The sequence below is a fragment of the Panthera leo genome, chromosome B2, assembly GCF_018350215.1.
Source record: "Panthera leo isolate Ple1 chromosome B2, P.leo_Ple1_pat1.1, whole genome shotgun sequence".
Classification (NCBI taxonomy): Eukaryota; Metazoa; Chordata; class Mammalia; order Carnivora; family Felidae; genus Panthera; species Panthera leo.
The window spans coordinates 91060039-91079914 of record NC_056683.1 but is presented as its reverse complement, the minus strand read 5'-3'; the positions used below and the strand labels follow the sequence as shown (position 1 = coordinate 91079914).

Here is a 19876-nt window from a genome sequence, read left to right as displayed (position 1 = left end):
TAAAATGTAAGTATGCAAATTTTTAAAAAAGCTCCCTAAAACATATTTGGGAAAATGAGAGAATCTAGTGATGAGAACACAGCTGTAATGTGATCAGAATAAATTAACACACACATTTATTCAGTCAGCCATTCCTTCCTTCATTATTAAGGAATGAAGGGCTTAACTAGTACAGGGCATTCAAAGATAAGGAAACCTACTTCTTGCCTCCAAAGAGTTATAGTCTTTTGGAAAAGAGATGTGAAAACAAACAAAAATACCAGAGCTAAATTTCAACATGGGGTTTAAACAAAATGTGCATAAATGAAGGAACACACAGGTAAAAATCACAAAAAAAGGTAACAGATGATCTGAAATTTAGAGCACAAGGAGGAAGAGGCCAAACATTCAGATAATGGGAGCACTCCATAGTGAGATGAGGAGGACCCCGTATTGTGGTGAGATGGGTGGCTTCAAAGAGCAGGGAGCAAACAGGAGGCTGAACAAGCAGCAGAAGCCAGATCATGGAGGGCCTTGTAGGTTTGGCAAATGGGTTGAAATTTCATCTAGCAAATGACAAGGAGTCATGAGCCATGTTCACACTAGAAAGAAGGTAAATGTAGGGGAGAGATGTTAGGGTTGGGACTTCAGTGAGGAGACTTGCAACAGCCAGAGGAGAGATCACACTTAGTTCTTAACTAAGACGTGGGTCTACGGGGGGAAGGAAGAATGTAGTGAAGAAAGATATTGAGATAGTAGGTTTGACAGTGTTTGATGACTGTTGGGTGTGAAGAGAGGGGTAAGGAAATGGAGATAGCAGTTGGTATTCAAAGTTTGTATTTCCAAAATACTAATCTCCCTATAGTAATTCAAATGATGTAGCCAACCAACACAATCATTATTGATTTGTGTTTTAAATTAATATTATCAAGGAATATATGTTACACATCAACACAAGGAAACAAATGGTACTTTTAAGCTACCGGATAAAGACAGGTCCATTAGTACTAATGAGTATATGCATGATGGCAGCATTGGGAAAAAAAATGTCTTGGACATAGCTGTTTAAACTGACCTGGAGGTATTTCTACTTGATTTCATTGTCTTGAATTGAGATTGCTGCAAATTCAATATATCAATAATAACTACAGCCATCATCAGCTCTGATGGGTTCAAAAATGTGAATTCCTGCCCTTTGGTAACTGTGTGTGGAAAAGGCAGATGTCTGGGCAGAAGACTGGGAGCTATGTCATCTGATCAGCAGTAAAGAACAGTGGTAATATCCACTTAGGGGACGTCCATACTCCTAGGAGCGTGGAAACATGTAAATAATCAGCAAAGAATGCACAATAGAGAAAGGTTTTTATAGTAAAGGCTCATGTCTGGGGAGAAGTCTAGCACGCTGACTGGACGGCAGTGTGTGGACATTGGGGGAAGTGTGAGAAAGGTGACATGAATTAAAAACAAACAAACAAAAAACTCTAATGTGTGAAGGGTTGGACTTCCTTTTTCACATCCTCCTTGAAGAGATTGGGCTTGGATATACTGTGTGACTTGGTTTCTTGGTTGGGTTTGTAACAAATGAAAATAAAAATTTTACTGAGCTAATAACATTAATATCTTTATTATGATGACCCCAAACTATAGAAGAAACCACAACAACAGGATAAATGGTCTTGTATTCAATAATCATTTAGCAGATAAACACTTGACCCAAGGGTCAGTTAAGGTGCTAACTCAACCAGAAAAATTCTTATGAATCCAATTCATTGTTTCCATTTATAGCTCAACATGAAGGAAGAATTTGAAAGTCTAAGCATTATGATCTTACATACTGACAAATGACTGTGATACTGATAATAATAGGTCTTGCTCCAAGTACTAGGGACTTTGCTGATAATCTCATTTCTTTATGGTACCATAGGGAGAAAAAAAGAACAAGAGATATATAAACACTGAGATCTCATGAATTGACTGAAGGGAATGTTGCCAACACCACAATGCCAGGCTATAATTCTTTTCTTTTCTAACTAGACTCCTCTTAATTTCCTGACTTCATTCATGGTGGAAATAGCCTATTAATTTCTTCTTCTAAACATTTAATGAATGGGAAAATGCTTACAATATGATCTTTAATGAAAAAGAAAAATAATACTCATGCAAGGCATAAGAATACCATTTTTATGCAGACCTTATACTGGTTTTATTTTTATCATAATCATGCACTATTAAAATTAAGAATTAATTGTATATACTTAAAATATTTTACATATTATATTTTATATTACTATATGATGGTATATAATGAGAAGATTTTTAAAGATATTATCATTTTTCAAAGGGGAATTTTTAAAAAGTAATCAATCTGGATCCATTTTGGAAGATATCTTTATTTTAATGGCAAACTTCATGTCTACTTCCAAAATAGTTTCTGTTCCATGCTCTATGTATAAATATAATAAAATAAATAACTGGTCTACATTTTTAGATAAGAAATATTATTCAGAAAGCACTCACACAAGTAAATTTATCTTCAGCTCACTCATTTAAAAAATGTTTTCATTTTTAAATCTCAAGTTTTCTGATGAAAACTTTGTATTTTGAAGAAACTAAAAATATATAAATGATGGGGCAATCATCTCTTATATGTGAACATTTTTGATTCTGTCTTATTTAGTATGCCACCTGGAAATGACTATAGCAAAGGTAAAAGTGTTGGCATTGAATATTTGTCTAAAGACTTCAAACTCCGTGGTCTGTATACAATGTGCAGAGTTTTCAATTAAATAGGCTACTTTTCTCATGTTCTTGCCAGTGCATTTTCATTCTATCACTTATCCACTCTTACCCAATCACCTGCCAATTCAGAAGGACAGAATTGAGGAGGCATGGACTCATGGCTAGAAACAAACAAACAAACAAACAAAAAACCCAGACCTGTATTCCTCCTAACACCCTTTTTGTTCCATCTTCTGAAGGTTAATTCTCTCCAAGAGACCTTGCCTTACTGGATGACAAGAAATTAATACATCTTCCTTTGTATTTATCTGTCTTTCAAGAGTCTCAATAAGTTACTTACAAGTTAGTACTTTGTTTCGGGGGATGGCATGTGGAGTCATATAGGGAATCATACAGAAATATAGAGAATACCTAAGTAAAACTGGGTAATTTTTCTGATTCTGATATATAAAGCAGAACACTAATCCTTGGGCATATTAGTAGAAGTCAGAGTTAAATGTTAAGTAAAGTCTTAAAATTGCCATAATATCATTGATTTTTCCTAAAAATCATTCAAAAATGACTTTGAGTAACAATAAGATATCCACCGTGAAGTTAAAGATTGACAAAGTTAGCTAAAAACCATATGTGGGAAAAAATATGTACATGATTAAAATGACAATTAAAAATATAGGACATATTTTAGTTTAAAAAATAACATTGTCTTAAGTTCCAAAAGTTCAATTCAACATCTTCAAACTGAGAATAAAGCTTAATATTTGTAATTTTTTTAGGTTGTATTTTATTTTTAATCTGGATTTACTTTAGAGAAAAAAATATATTCATTTTAAAGTTATTTAGATATTTTCCTCCCAATAAAGTTTCTCAACTATATCTTAGGTTAATACCAAAATATTAGAATAAGTCAACTATTTCCATTTTTATGTAAAAGAGTGATATTCCCCTTATATTATTTCTTTAAAAATTATTGTGAATATGAGATATTTTCAAATTCTACGAGGTTGTTTTTCTCAAAAAAAACAAAAATCTTCTTTTAAGGAAAAAAATAATCAAATTTTTACCTTTATTTTGCTACAACTTTAAAAACACACTTTGAACCCCTATTGAAGCAATTAATGGAAAGTTATAATCATAATAGAAAAAGCTTTTCCACCCATCAGGATAGAGAATGTTATGCTTATAAAATTTCCATTTAGGCTGACACTTAATAAAAGCAGGTTGTAATGACTTAGGAAATGTACAGATTGCCACGGTGTTTAGCTGTTTCCTAAATTGTAGCAATTATTTGGTCTACAGAAAACAGATTTAATGTATCAGACATTTATAATTTGTTTAAATAGAATAGTATAAAAGTAGTATAGTATAAATCTACCTGGTTTTATAAGGTAGCCAGTACTTATAGTTGGCTATTGAGCACTTGAAATGTCACTAGTCTGGATTAATATGTATGGTGTCAGATACACAACAATTTTCAAAGACTTAGTAGCAAAAAGAAAATGAAAAATATCTGCCATAATTTTTATACTGATTACCTGTTCAAATAATAGTATTTTTTAATACAATCAGTTAAATGACATAAATTAATAACATTGATTTTTACTTGTTTTTTTTGTGTGTTTTTTTAACATAGCTATCAGAAAATGTTAAATTATATTTGTGCCTTGCCTTAGATTTTCACTGACAGCAGTGGTATAAATAGCTAAACTTCTACAAGAATGTACCCTTCTTTACAGTTTATGTATAAATCCAGTTTCTAGGTGTAATCAAGGACTTGAGAATGATAAGTGTGATTATTGGTTGGTCTTGAGCCATAAAGAGTGAATAACTCAAAGGATATTTTTGTGTGATGTAGGTCATCTATATGATATCAGAAACCAACAGGATGAAGAATAATCATGTATGGGTAGTTAAGATCAAAGGATAACTATTAGGTTAACATCTTCTTCTCAGTCTCTAATTTATCCTATATATGGCACCCATTAATCTTAGAGATATCTCTACATTGCAGGTATTCTAACTATAGTTGTAATGTCTTTTTAGATACTTGTATACATGTACAAATTTACCATATAAAATTAATTTAGAAAATCATAATAGAATTATTTGCAATAGTAGCTCTGATATCATGCCTTTGATGTCAAACAATTAAACCCAAGTTTGTATGCAGAAGATTTAACGATTTATACAATATCACTTAAAACACACAAACTGATCTTTAAGTGGGAATTCATACCGTCATAAATCCATCCAGCAAACCTGAATCGGGTTTCGGAGGTGCCTGCAACCGTTCCATTGACCACTTTTCAATGATGGAGGAGACTTGTGTATTTTCTGTATTTAATATTCTGAACCCTGTCATGTTAACACCACTGTATCGGTAGGGCTCTACATCAAGAGCAAAGAGGTCCTGAAAGACAAATTTCTTTGTGTTATTATCAACAGAGTATATTCACAAACATGTATAATTAAAATAGTCAATTATTTTTACTTCCCTTAGAATAGCTAACATGATTGTTTCTCAAATGATGTTAACCATCACAAATCACCGAGATTCAAATAGGTTATTTTCATGCTTTGCCAATGCAAATGTATATATTCTAGATAAATATGTATGTATATATCATATTCTAATTCCACCAGTGAAACAACAGGCTTTTCTAAAACCTGCATTTAAGATTTGCATAAGCTTCCTTCTCCACGTTAAGGATAGCTTGCCCTTAAATTTTATGCATAAACATTTTATTTTTAACTGACTCGATTTTTTTTCTATGCTCTTCTTCCTTGACTGGTGACTGGCACTTTTTTTGCTTTTGTTTTTTGTTTATTTGTTTTTTAAGAAACAGTTCATGATATATGGCTTCTAACAAAAATTATATTAAAGCTGAGAGAAAAAGTTAACAAAACTGGCCTTTTTGGTTGTGGAACCCTGGCAGTTCCTTTGTTTTATACTCTACCCAACAAGTTCACCGTAAGGAACACTTTAGATTTGGCTCCCATTTCCAGATGGTAGTGAATGTTCTGGATTTGCCATTTCATTTTCCCAGGAGAGAGGGGCCAAAGCATCCAGAAAAGCTGGATGTCACCATAAGAACATGCAGCATGTGGGACCTCTGCCCTCCCTCAAGCTGGCATTAGTTAATCCTTAGATCTTACAGACAATATTGGGAACCAGGGTAAGAGTAATGCCATTGGTTCTATAGGCAGCTTGTCCTGGATGCATACAGCTACATAGGCCACAAAACAGGATTAAAATTTAGTGGAGAGCAGCTGATATTGGTCTGAACTGTGCTCTGTGCTGTGAAAAATATAAGGGATTTTTAGGGTTTTATTTTTCAACATTTGCAATCTAGCCAAGGACACACACACACACACACACACATGCACACACACACACACACACACACACACACACGGGGGCAAAAGAGTAGAAGTGATAAGTGCAAGGAGTCAGAATCAAGATGGGTAACTTTCCATTTTTATTGTCAAAAATAACTTCACAGAACAGATGGGATCTAAGCTGCCATTAAACAATGGCCAGGCTCTTGGTAGGCAAAAGGGAAACAGATGTCATTCAAAGTGTCAGTAAAGGCACAAAAATTAGAAAACATAAAACCTACTCAGGAGACTGATCTAGATCAGTTTTTCTATAAAACAGAATTCATGAAGGAAAATAGCAACAACAGAAAATAGGAATGTTAGATTAAAATTAAATTAAAAAATGACCTTCAATTATAGGCTAATGACTTCTATAATCCTAAATGTGTTTTTCTTTTTTTTTTTTAATTTATTTTTCCTTATTAAGGGATACTTTTGATTCCTCTAAAAGCTTATGATTATGGTGGAATTTAGTTGTAACTGCATTGAAATAAAATTTGCTAATGAGTAAAGCCTTCCAATCCCTTTCCTGCAGCCTATCATTAAGTTTCTTACAGGATGCAAAAAATAGCCTGGTGGGAAGTAGTATAGAGATACAGCACAGTTAACCATAGTATTTGCAAGTAAAATACAAACTACTGTGTGAAGAAGCTCTATTGCAGGAGAGTTTTTTTTATAGGAAGCTATTGTGATCAACTATACTTTAGTAATTTGGTCTGATAGCTTCAAGAGTCCTAAAACCAAGGAGACCAAATTGAAGACTTTTGAGTTAACAGAAAGCATTGGTTAAACTGGTCATTGTGGGAATGGAGACACAAACTAGAGATAGTATGGAGGAAAAAACAGTAGAACTTTGTTGGTGATATAGGATTCAGACAATGGAAGCTTTGCAGGCAGTCAGAAGAGGTGTCAATTTAGAGAACAATACATTAAGGTTTAAATTATTTGAGATTATCTTAATGTGACAACAGACTTGTTCTGTAATGTAGCAAAATACAATTCAGGACTCTTACAAATGGATATTGAGATTTCATTTTATCAAAGGTAATAATTGAAGTTCTTACATGCATACCAGTTCTGAAGAAAATAATTAAAGAGGAAAAAGGAAAATAGGATAAAGTCTCAAACCTGGAGATACTCTCAAATTTTGGTGATAGGCAATAAAGGAGAATAGAATATGCCACCCCCAAATATGCCACTTTGCATGTGGATTACTGTGGTCTGAAGGCAACCAAGACCCAGTAGATTCAGGAAAACTTTTATGTCTGTTTTAACTATCTTAAAGAATTTACATAGTGGTTCTGTACCAGAAAAAAAAAAAAAAAAAGAAAAGAAAAAAAAAACTATTAATAGAGATAACTTTTTTTTATCTGAAAGATCTATCTGTATAGCAGGGTAAACTTCTAATTACCAAGTATCTGCTCTTTCTATCAGTCTGTGAATTACCTTCCTCCCATTTGAAGCCCCAGGCTCTCATCCCATTCCTTAGCTCAATTACCTGACCTGATCTTGAGTCTCATATCTTTGAGGCTCCTGATGTATGAAATTAAATTTGTTTTTTTTCTCCTGTTAATCTGTTTTATGTCAATTTAATTATCAGACCAGGCAAAGAACCTAGAAGGGAAGGAGGACAAATTTTCCACCCTTACAGCAGGAAAGAATTAGTGACAGAGACAGTCATTTCACAGAGGAAGGAAAATCAGGATAACATATTAATAAAGGCATAGAACCAAGAGTAAGTAGATTTGATAAAAGAGTGAGGTCAGAGTTTCATGCATAGTAAGGAAGAACTGTGTGGTGGGTGTGTAAAAACAAAATATGAAGGTAACATTCAATTTGATAATTGCAAATTAAATCATATTGACTTTAAAAATCCAACTAAAAATAGGCATAAACAGGACCGAAAATTTAATCTACTAAAAGGTGTTTCAATAAATCTGGTTTTTGTAAAGTAAATAGAACTGAGATAACAACATAAAAATTTGTGATTTTCTAAAATACTGATTTCTTAGCAAATTAATTTTGAAATCTATAATGTTCTAGAAGTACTCTAAAGCAATATATAAATAAGATATAATATTTTGAATTGATATCTGAAATAAAATTATTTCAAAATCATCAGCTTCCTACCAAGAATTATTTGTTCCCAGTGATGATTCATTCCTCCTGTGTTTTATCAAAAAAAATAAGCTACAAAAGTGCCAGTCATTACTTCTCACTCAAAAACCCATTTTCCATCCTGAAAAGTTGTAGCAATAAAATTTAGAGCATTATCTTTATGCTTTAATAAATTACTTACCAGAGTGGTAAAGATATAATGATAATATTCTGTCATCATTCCCATAGCTAATGCCTACGAAGTAAAAAATAAAAATATTAATATTGAAGGTATACATCATATGAAATATGTCAATAGGAGAACAAAATAGTAGGGTACAATGAAGAATTAGGCTATAATATTCAGGTTACATTAAAACTGGATCAACCTAAATCTTTTCTCCATAGTTAAGGAAGATTAGTGGTTACTGAAGGAATTTCCGAACCAGTTCTCTCGATAGAAAGCTATTACCTAAAAGTTTGCAATTGTAAAGCTTATGGCTTTACATATTAAAGGAGACATTAAATTTGAAACAAACCTGAAATTAGCACATTTTAGTTCATTATATTTGTAATGTCTCCACTACAAATATCCTAAGGAGGAACACAATTTTATTTTGATGAACACTATTACTCAATTAGGAAAAAAATTGTGGCAAAGGCAATGCCAATACGATTTTTAAAGTACTTTGGAGACTTTCCTTAGCATTAATGAAGCAACTGTAAATCACCACTATTCTTCAAAAAGTACAGATACAAAAATGTTTTTTTGTTTTTACTTTTACTAACAGACCAGTTGCAAATTACTACTTCATTTCATACTTCTATGGTCCTTGTCAATTTTATTTATTTATTTATTTAACATTTATTTATTTTTGAGAAACAGAGTGAGACAAAGTGTGAGTGGGGGAGGGGCAAAGAGCAAAGAAGACACAGAATCTGAAGCAGGCTCCAGGCTCCGAGCAAGCGGTCAGCACAGAGCCTGATGTGGGGCTCAAACCCAGGAGCTATGAGATCATGAACCAAAGTCAGATGCTCAACTGACTGAGCCACCCAGGTGCCCCAGTCCTTGTCAATTTTAGATTATCAATCTTAAAATAAGGACTTTGGGTTAGAACTTTCAGACATGTCAATTTCTCCTTTGAAAAGGAGAACACTTTTTGAAATAGCTGTTTATCAATGAACAGTAGTTGGTGAATGTAATTGAAAAATGATGCATTTTTGAGTTGAATGAAGAGCTCTTAGAAACAAGTATCCTCAGGTGCATGTAATACTTTCCATAAAATACTAACGTAACAAATTCATTTGCTGAGTAGCTGTCTCAGTTACACCCTGGGTATTCTATGCTTATAGATAGGTGTTAACTAGTTAGTTAAAATGAAATTTGTATATTAGAAGTAAGCTATTCAGTTAAGAAAGAATAGATTTTGTGAAAATTTTGGAACATAAAAATACACTTTTTAAAAAGGGAGAAACATTTGTTAATGAAAGGCGGCATCAAAAACTGAGCAAAGGAAAGGACTTTAGATACTGTGATATTGTGATTTATAATAAGAATACATATTTGGTCATCATTTGTGAACTCCCCCCTGCTCAACCACACACACAAAATGGAACTAGGTGTACAACACTTAGGAACCAAATTATCAGATAATATTTCCTGAATGAATAAAGACTGTATGAACCAATAATGCTGAAGTGTGAATCTTAAGCATTAAGATGAAGTGTGAATCTTAATCAAAGTAAGAGAAAATGTATCTTACTAAAGGTTTATAAGATTATCTTCGTAGAAGGTATTCACTATTCCTGATGGATATGCACAAAAGATTTCTCAACTCCAGAACTATATAATGACAGCTCAACATTATCCTTGTCTATAGTTTTTACTTATCAACTCAACAGGTACAGAAAAATGGATAAAGATAATTGAAAGAAACAGTGCTTCAGATGTACAACTATAAATAGCATATAATGCCCAAAATGTGTTAGGCACTCTTCTAAGGACATTGCACATTTTAATCAATAAGTCTTGTAGAGGCTGAAAACAAGCAGACTCAAGATGGGCCACTTTGGCGTGAAGATTATTTTGAGCTGAAGGCAAACGAAACCCTGCAGACACAAGAGAAACTTTTGCCCCTTCTTTAACAACATAGAAAAATCTAAATTGGGACTCTTTCCTAGAATAAGGGTTGTTATCAGAGATAAATGTTATATGAGTGATAGACAAACATCTAATTATCAAACATCTGCTCTTCTTACTGCCCTGTGAATTGCATCCTTTTCCTCAAAAGTCCCCCTTCTCCTTAGTTCAGCATAATCTATATATCTCATTTTGTCCAACTTATTTTGGAATTTCCACGTCTGTGTGGATTCCCTGTATTAAATTTGCTTCTCTCCTGTTAATCTCTCTCATGTCAATTTGATTCTTAGTCCAGCTAGAAGGACCCCCGAAGGGGGAGAAATTCTTGCTTCCTGATAGCCTCATTAAAAACCTTATGAGGTAGGTCCTACTATTATACTTATTTTATAAGTGAGGAAAGTACAAAATAATAACAATGAATAAATTGGCCAAAAAAACTGAGATAGTGAGTAAACATGAACTCTAGGTCTCTAATTCTTGGATTTTGGATACAAGGCATTTTATAAAATGGTATATTTTATGTTCCCAAAGAATGTAGATCCATTGTAGGATCTATGTAATCTAAACTTTTTGCCTGTTTTCACCTTGATATTTTGAAAACCTCATCTCAAGCCAGTATTGAAAATTGTGTTTTGGAGGTAGGGATGGAAGGGATTAAGGAGATGATGGCGGGGAGAGTGGCTTGCTTCTGACATGGGTATTCTGAACCAGCCACAGCTTCCTTCATCACTGTGAGAAGAAATCTGTAGGGGATGACTGAGGACTGTTTATGCCTTTCATTGACCTTCCTTCAGCCTTTGATTCTGAAAATAAGAATCAATTACGGACTATGATGTGTGATCTAAATAGAGAAGGTTAGTTATTTTTGACTGAGTACCTACACTGTAACATTAACCAAAAAAAAAAAAAAAAAGGACAACAGGGTATCTCTCTTGAAAGATAAGTTAATAATTTCCAGTGGAATTAAAAAAAGAACTTTATGAGGCCACTTTTAGACAACAGGCTTGAGGAATGGAAACTTGATCAAGGCAAAGGGGCTCACAGCGACCACCCAGCTGATACAGATAGGCTTATCAGGCAATCCGCCTCAAAATATCCACAGGCTCTAACTAACCAACAGGCTACTTACAACTAGGCACAGGTTCCTAAAAGGAAAATTCCAGGTAGCCATACCTCCTTACCTTCCCTCTTTACAGACAGCCCCCACCTATTTCCTCTTGCCAGACAGCCTCTCCTTTGCTGTCCTGCCTCCCACTTCCTCGTGGTATATTCAATAAACTTCTATCTCTTTTGTTCTGCTTCAGGTGAATTCTTTTCACTGCCTGCACCACTGGCTTCCACTCATGGCCCCACATTTGGAGCCCCCATTCAATCGGGAGAGATACCACATTTAGACACCACAAACTTGTTCTGGATGTTTTTTAAATTATAACACTTACATCTTGCCAATGTTTTTTCTCTTTTTTCATTATTTTTTCAATGTTTATTTATTTTTGAGAGAGAGAAAGAGGAAGAGAGAACAAGCTGGGAGGGACAGCAAGAGGTGGAGTGGGGGGAAACAGAAGATCTGAAGTGGGCTCCACACTGACAGCGGAGAGAGAGATGTAGGGTTTGAACTCATGAACTGTGAGATCATGACCCGAGCTGAAGTCAGATGCTCAACCAACTGAGCCACCCAGGCGCCCTTGCCACTATTTTTGAATGAACTGTATGGACCGTTCAAACCACATTAATAAAAATAAAATTAATATCTCTTTATGTATAAATAAATGAGAGTGGCCACAATAGAAAAATTGGTTGTACTGTATTATCCTTCCTGGAAAGAAATGCCACAGATTTTCCAAAATCAGAATATTATTAGAAATCCCCAACATTTAACTAGAGTAGTGCTAACAATGCCATTTGACAAATTAACACTTCTAGGCATATAATATGCAATCGGTTTATCCTCCAGGTTGTATCCAGAAGTTACATCACTCAAAGTTAACAATTGAAGAGGTGGGCTTTAGACATATTTCTTAAAATTTAATTTAATTTTACTTCGTGATGCCGTGGAAGTTTATTTGCATCTGCTTTCACATTTTTCCAGCCTAAAAATTTTCACAGTCTCTAATCTAGACTTTCAAGGTCTTGATTAATACTTTTTTCTGTAATAGAATGACCTTGTGAGGCTTAAATGCAGATCATCTTCACCCTGCCATAGGGGATTCTCTTTGACAAATTTGGGTGGAGATGGAATCTTTTGTTATTAAGGCATGTATGCCAATTACTGCATTCAAATAGCCAGCTTCAAGCTTCAGTCCCTTTTAAAGCATTCAGGGAAGAAAACTTCAAGTTCACTTTTGCCCAATATTTAAGAAAGGCTCACTTAGTTAAAATAAATAAAACAATGAAACAAATAGGGCTAACTTGATGAACCTATCCATATTTCTGGATACTCCTATTAGTGGATCTTAGATTAAGCCACACAAGGAAAGCCCATCTATGCCTGCTCTCCAACTCCTATACCATTTCTTCGGACTTCTGTCTTTAACCAATGTTGAGAAATCTCCAAAAAATTTTATAAATCATGAAATGGAGTCCTATTAAATGTGTTGCTTCATTTATAAGGAAGCTATTTGCTTTCTTCTTGAATTCATTTCTAGAATAACTGATATCCAAATGTGGAACAAATGCTCTCTAGGACAAGGTAAGATAAAAAACAAACATCATACATGTATGTGGTCTGTTAGTGTTACAGATTCTGAACATACACATTCTGTGTAATAATGTTACTCTGATTTCATTTTAAGTCTCATATAATCATTTTACCTGTGCTGTGACTTTTCTACTAATCTTGCAAAGATTCTACTAATCTTGCTAAAATTATGTAACCTTTTCTGCTATATATATTTTAAATATTATCTTAATTCTGTTTTTATTTTACAAACAGAGCAGGTTACATATAAGAAACCAATTATAATGGATATATCAAATAGAAGGCAGAATGGCAATTCTATTTTTAAGTTGATAGCAAAATAAGTCAGTTAGTTACTCTAGAGACAAGACAACTGATCATTTACGTACTTGCTGGAAGCCTAGAGAAAGCCGACCAAAGCTCTGTCACTGACAAATCGTAGAATACTACTCACTCTGGGCATAAAGGAAAGGTCTCCTTTCCAAGCCTGTATATTCTAAATGTGATCAAGAATTGTCTTTGGTATTACATGAAAAACAAATTCCTACTCTGCATTTCACTGATTATTCACTACCAAAAACAAAACAAAACAAAAAACAACAACAAGCAAAGACACACCCAAATCTCATATGCTTTACTACCCAAATATAACACTAGAGCAATTTTCCAAATCCAATTAAATATTTTATTGCAGTGAAACCAACATTCATATTGGAAGATTGGACAACCATCTGCTTAATAAACTAACCATGTTATAACAGGCATTTACAATTGATAGTTATATTTTATGGGATATAATTTGACATCTGAATCTGCATAACTCTCCAATAGTGATATTTTATCTTATACATGAGAGGTTTCAGGACAGTTGACTAATCCCAAGCCACTGTGATATCAGCCAGTGTCTTTACAAGAGCTTAAAAAACAAACTACAAAGACTTGAATCCAAATCTAGACTTTACTACATAGTAAATATATGGGCTCATACCAGCCATTTAATGCCCAACATCAGTCTCTTTTCTCGTCTGTAATATAGGGGAGAATAATAATTGCTGTTTTCCAGTATACTGTTAGGTTGGAATAGTACAAAAGTAACACTAAAAGGTTTTACTGCTATAAATTATTTCGTTTGATTGATTTTAGTATTAACTTTTGACTTAGCAATGCTTTATTCTGGAATGAATACTTAACATCACTAGGTGAGGTATTAATCCCTCTGTTAGTTCCTTGCTGGTGGGCATTGAGAAAGTTATTCAATCTTTCCAAGACTCAGTTTCTTCATCTGTGAGGTGGAGATAGTCTCTACCTCATGTGATCATTGTGCTGATTAAATAAGTGATGTGCAAGGGATCTCCTAGAAGATGCCAGCTAAATAGCAAATCTTTTTTTCTCTTTTTTCAACTGGTTGATTTTAACGGTTGAGCTGCTCAATCATTGACTGTCAGTTTATTCCTTCCTTTCAGTACAAATATCTATCATAATAACCAGCATTCACATTAACAAACAGCATTGTAGCCATTTGAAAAAACCTCAGAACTTCAAACAATGTGTTTTGAAGATCATCAGTATTTACATTACTTTTTCTTATAGACAATTAATTAAAAGCAAATGTCAGATTTTTCTATCAGAAAATTACCTCAAGGTGACTTCTACGACTCATTTTAACCATGTGACAATAACACTTTGCTTAAAAAAAAAGGCCATGCTTTAAATGCAAATTCAATAAAGAAACCAAGAATTTAAGTAAATTAAAGATTACCTGTTTCAAAATGCCTGCTGCCATTTCATGGCTACAGTCAAAGATTACATGGAACTCTTTGCCTCTTTTCATTTCCTTTAGTAAGGGTTTTGCATCCTTTGTATCGGCAGGTAGTTGACGGATTTTAAGCCGAAGATTGTACCGTGATGGAGCTTTGATGAGCTCCTGCAAACGAATGAGACCTTTAATGAAAAAGGAGGGAAAAAGAAGATTAGAGAAAAAACAGAGTAGGTCATAAAATCACAGAACACACTCACTACAATGCCTGATTTCCTTGACCATGTATATGTGCATTCATGGTGGGACCATTGAAATTCCTACTTCCTAACTCCAGATCCCATTAGTTTTGTTAGAATGATCATTTTTCAAATTCTTTAAGGTATTTTTCAAATTATGAAATATATACATAAGTTGATGAAAATAATTTAAATAAATAAAAGGATATAGAACAAAAACAGTCTGTCTCCCTTTGTACCCCAATTCTGCTCCTATAAGGTTGTCACAGTTAACAGCTTACAAATATTATTCCTCCACACATTTTCTCTGCATTTCCACAGATACACATAGAGTTTTATTTTGTTTTGTTTTGCATTTTACATTAATAGTAGTTTGTGACTATGTCTTAAAGGTTGTTGTAAGTCGGTGACTATTGTTCCAGTTTGTCCACTTAACACTGTATTTTATAGTGGACATAATTTATGTTAATATTCTCCGGTGTTAGAAACTAGAGTTACTTTTTTGTTTTTGTTTACAACTAATTGTCTAGTAATTTGGTATATATGTAAGAGTAAAGTAACTTTCTTTAATAAAATAGACTCTAAGTAGTAGCCTGGACCATTATTAAATTACTTAAAGAAATAAAACATTTTTTGTATTGTTTGTTAGATATAACATTAACTCCAGAAATCAATATAACCACACACGGTATTAGTAAAGCAAATATTTTCCTAGAGAAATAGCTCCTGATTATGTTTCAAAGTATATCAAATTAATATACACATGTTCAATAGGTCATAGAACTGTTAGGCATTTTTAAATAATAGAGACATACCATCAAATTTATTTTTTCATACAAACTTCAAGCAATGAAACCTCTTCAAGAACTCATATGAAAGACTCAACATATTAAAAAGTGTGATAAGAAAAAAGGATCATCTACTTCTATTCTATCTTGGAATGATATGAAGCAATTTCCTCATCTCCTCCTACTACTTTCTTATTTACCTTTTTTCCCGTTTCATCTCTATATTTTTCTCCATTTCTATCTCCCTGAAGAACTACCTTCATAAATATTAGTATTGCAAACAATATATGTGAGTATGTGTGTGTGTGTGATTTTACCCTATTTAGAAATTGGAATAACAGGAATAAAAATATATCTTATTGTGAGTAAAAACAATCTGTGTATTAAAATAACACATGATACAGGGAGTAAAATCTAATTCTAGGAATCTTTTTCATTCAATTTTTAAATGAATAGGTCTTATACATGTATGCTATACACATTTTAATATGTTGTAACATAGTTAATAAAATTAACATAACTAGTTTTCAGTATTTTCATTCTGGAGTGAGACATACAATGTAAAAATATGTAAATTTACAAATATAGCTAGTATCTTTTGCTTTTAAAATATTGTGCCATAAAATTTACTTCATTGTAAGTTATGAGAATTTTGCCATTTAAAATTCTACAAATAATTGTTGCATAAATTACACAACATACTACAATTATCTTATTTTGTTTTATAAATTTAGATGTACTAGCTATATTAAAATAAGTATTACATAGATAATTTATATTCAATGTACTCATTAAACATAATACAATTCAGTCCAGAGAATTAATGTACATATAATGAGTAAAGATGTAAACTTGGGTTAAACAAAGATAAAAACAAATATTTGAATTTATAACACCTGCTTAATTGTAGTAGTGTAACATTGGGCTTATAAAATCCTCCAGAACATGTATAAAACGCTATATGTTTGTTTGCACACAGGAGTGCTCTGCAACTAAATTAGAACAGATTGTTAACAAATTGTTAAAGGGTAGTAGCATTAACTACTTTTATAAATAAACCAAAGTATAATTGTAGTAAGGCAATGGCTCCCATACTTTGGAAGGTATGACAGTAATCTATGAAGCTGGTTATAATATAAAAGCTGAATCAGAACCTTTAGAGGATAGGACTCATGCATGTACATTTTTTAACAATCTTCCCAGGTGATTTTCCTGGTCATCAAAAAGTAAGACCAATTTCCAAACATAAGTCTGATTTCAGTGTCATATGTGAGTCACTCCTTGAAACACTTTGGCATAATGATATGATAGGATAATAACTATATTGTATTAGCTAGCATCATAAAACAATAAAATAGTTCAAAGAATGAATTCCAACTTCATTAGGAAAAGTGAATCAGAAATCTGTACATACAACTGACTGTAGGAATGAGAGAAAGAAAAGAAGACATCATTCATTTACTCTTGCATCAAACAATTTTGTTAAATTTATTCAATTCTTACTATAGGTCAAGCATTGTTTTAGATATTGGCAGCACAATAAAAAATAAAATAGACAAATCTCCTACCCATACCATGTTAAAAATATATGAGGGGTGGGGACAGGTAAAGGTCATTAAGCAGGCAATTATAAATAAAAAGTGGCAGGGGCGCCTGGGTGGCGCAGTCGGTTAAGCGTCCGACTTCAGCCAGGTCACGATCTCGCGGTCCGTGAGTTCGAGCCCCGCGACAGGCTCTGGGCTGATGGCTCGGAGCCTGGAGCCTGTTTCCGATTCTGTGTCTCCCTCTCTCTCTGCCCCTCCCCCGTTCATGCTCTGTCTCTCTCTGTCCCAAAAATAAATTAAAAACGTTGAAAAAAAAATTAAAAAAAAAAAAATAAATAAAAAGTGGCAAATAATACTTTGATGGGGGAAGTGCAATTATTGAAGAAGAATATATAGCAGAATCCTCTAACTCGGGATGAGAGTGCTTACAGAAATTACTCCAAGAGGGTGACATCTAAGTTACTACCTGACTAAAAAGAGTAAGAGTGGAAGGAATAGATAGAAGAAAAAACAGAACAAAACAGTTTTTATACTGGCAGGGGAGGGAGAGAGCATGAGCAAAGAATCTAAGAAGCAAGGAAGAAGTGATGAAAGTTTAATTTAACGGGGCATGAGGCTGCCTAAGAAGCCCATGTAAATTACTTTAGAGTTGAGGTCTTAAAGGTGGTGGAAAGTGCCCACTTGGAATCCGCATTTCAAAAGAACCACTCAGATTTTCAGTATGGATGACAGATCAAAAGAGCTAAAACTGGAGGAAGAAAGAGTTGGAAGACAGTTGGAATAATGCAGGCTAGAAAATGCAAAGATGTGTGTACAGGGCAAGATGGAGAAAGAAGTGGATGGACCAGAAAGAGATTTTTAAAAAAATACTGAGAGTACTTCGTGAGGGAGAGCACTGAGTCAGGGAAGTTTCCCAGATTTCTGGCTTGGACAACTAGGGGGAGAGAGTGCTTCCACTGAGCATGAGATCATGGGAGGATCAGGTCAACTGAGGGTTCAAAAGAAGGGGAGTGATCATCCATGTCAAGGGTTGCTAGTAACAAAGAAATAATAGTAAACACTTTAAGAAAGTTTTATTAAATTTAACTAGAAGATAACTGATGACCCAGGCAAGGACAGTTCTACTAGGGAGGTGGGGGCAGATTATTGTGCCATTAGTAGGAGCAGGAGAGAGGTAAAAATAGACTCCCTCAAAATCATCTCCATGTATTTCCATAGTGTAGCTTAGTGCCCACCCTAATCACATATAATATCCTTGTAGGAAAGTATCAGTCCCTTCCTAATCCATCATCAGACTTGAGTTCAGTAACAGATTGATGGGACACTTTGGTTTCTACGTCTATTAAATGAGTTTTATCTAGATCAGCAGTTTTCAAAGTAAGGTCCACACATGTCTATACTCTTTTGGGGGTGTTCCCTAAGGTCCAACTATTTTAATAATAATACATAATAATACTAAAGCTTTTTTCTTTCATTCTCTCCCACATTGACAATGGAGTCTTCCAGTAGAGGTTACGAGACACAGATGATGTCACAGCAGATTGAATAAGGAATCAGATATGAAAATCCCAGCTTCCTTCCACCAAGTCAAATATTAAATAAACTTACAAAAATCTTACAAATGTTTTTAGAGATCTTTAATTATTCTTAAGAATGTAAGATGATTGGGGTGCCTGGGTGGCTCAGTCGGTTAAGCGTCCGACTTCGGCTCAGGAGTCTGCTTCAGATTCTGTGTTTCCTTCTCTCTCTGCCCCTCCCCTACTCATGCTCTGTCTCTCTCTGTCTCAAAAATAAATAAAACATTAAAAAAAGAATGTAAGATGATATAAAAACCAAAAAGTCAAAGAATTACTAATTGGATTATTTCTAAATTTTTCCTAGCTCGGATTTTCTATTATTCTCATAAAATATATAAATGCAGAATGATCTAATAACACCTTTTGCTGAATAAGGAAAAAAAAAGCTATCCTTGGCTTTACTTATCTTACAAGATTTTATGCAAGTCAAATATAAATTTGGGGGATTTAGTCTATCATAGTAGAAACAGCCTCTCAGTGCTGGTTGGAATCTTCGTTCAAAAATACACAATCTGGTGGCACCTGGGTGGCTCAGTCGGTTAAGCATCCGACTTTGGCTCAGGTCATGATCTCACGGTTCGTGGGTTCGAGCCCTGCATCAGGCTTGGTGCTGACAGCTCAGAGCCTGGAGCCTGCTTTGGATTCTGTGTCTCCTTCTCTCTACCCCTCCCCTGCTCATATTCTGTCTCTCTCTCTCTCTCAAAAATAAACATTAAAAAAAATTTAAAAATATATATAGATATGATCTGTATGACTTTGTGCAAGACATCATATCTCTTTCTGCTTTGCCTTCCTCTTCTCCATAACAGGGTAAAATCATATATGTACTAATTACAAAACACCAAAAAAGGAACTGTCACATATTAGACTCTCGAAAAGTAGCAGTTGTCAATGTTGTTATTTTGGCAAAGATTAGGAAGACTGTAGTAATTTTTTTTTTTAAAGTGCTGGTATTTAAATCTGTT

General features: G+C 33.8%; 1 protein-coding gene across 3 annotated transcripts in view; it reads right to left on the bottom strand.

The window, feature by feature from the left end:
• Positions 1 to 19876, bottom strand: part of GRIK2 (glutamate ionotropic receptor kainate type subunit 2) — a 651919-nt gene that overhangs the window by 354261 nt on the left and 277782 nt on the right. For all 3 annotated transcript variants that reach the window (XM_042939447.1, XM_042939449.1, XM_042939448.1), the window contains exons 5-7: positions 14767 to 14948; positions 8393 to 8446; positions 4952 to 5125 (exon numbers count right to left, since the gene is read on the bottom strand). In XM_042939447.1, coding sequence (XP_042795381.1) covers positions 4952 to 5125; positions 8393 to 8446; positions 14767 to 14948 — 410 coding nt within the window. The remainder of the gene's footprint in view (positions 1 to 4951; positions 5126 to 8392; positions 8447 to 14766; positions 14949 to 19876) is intronic.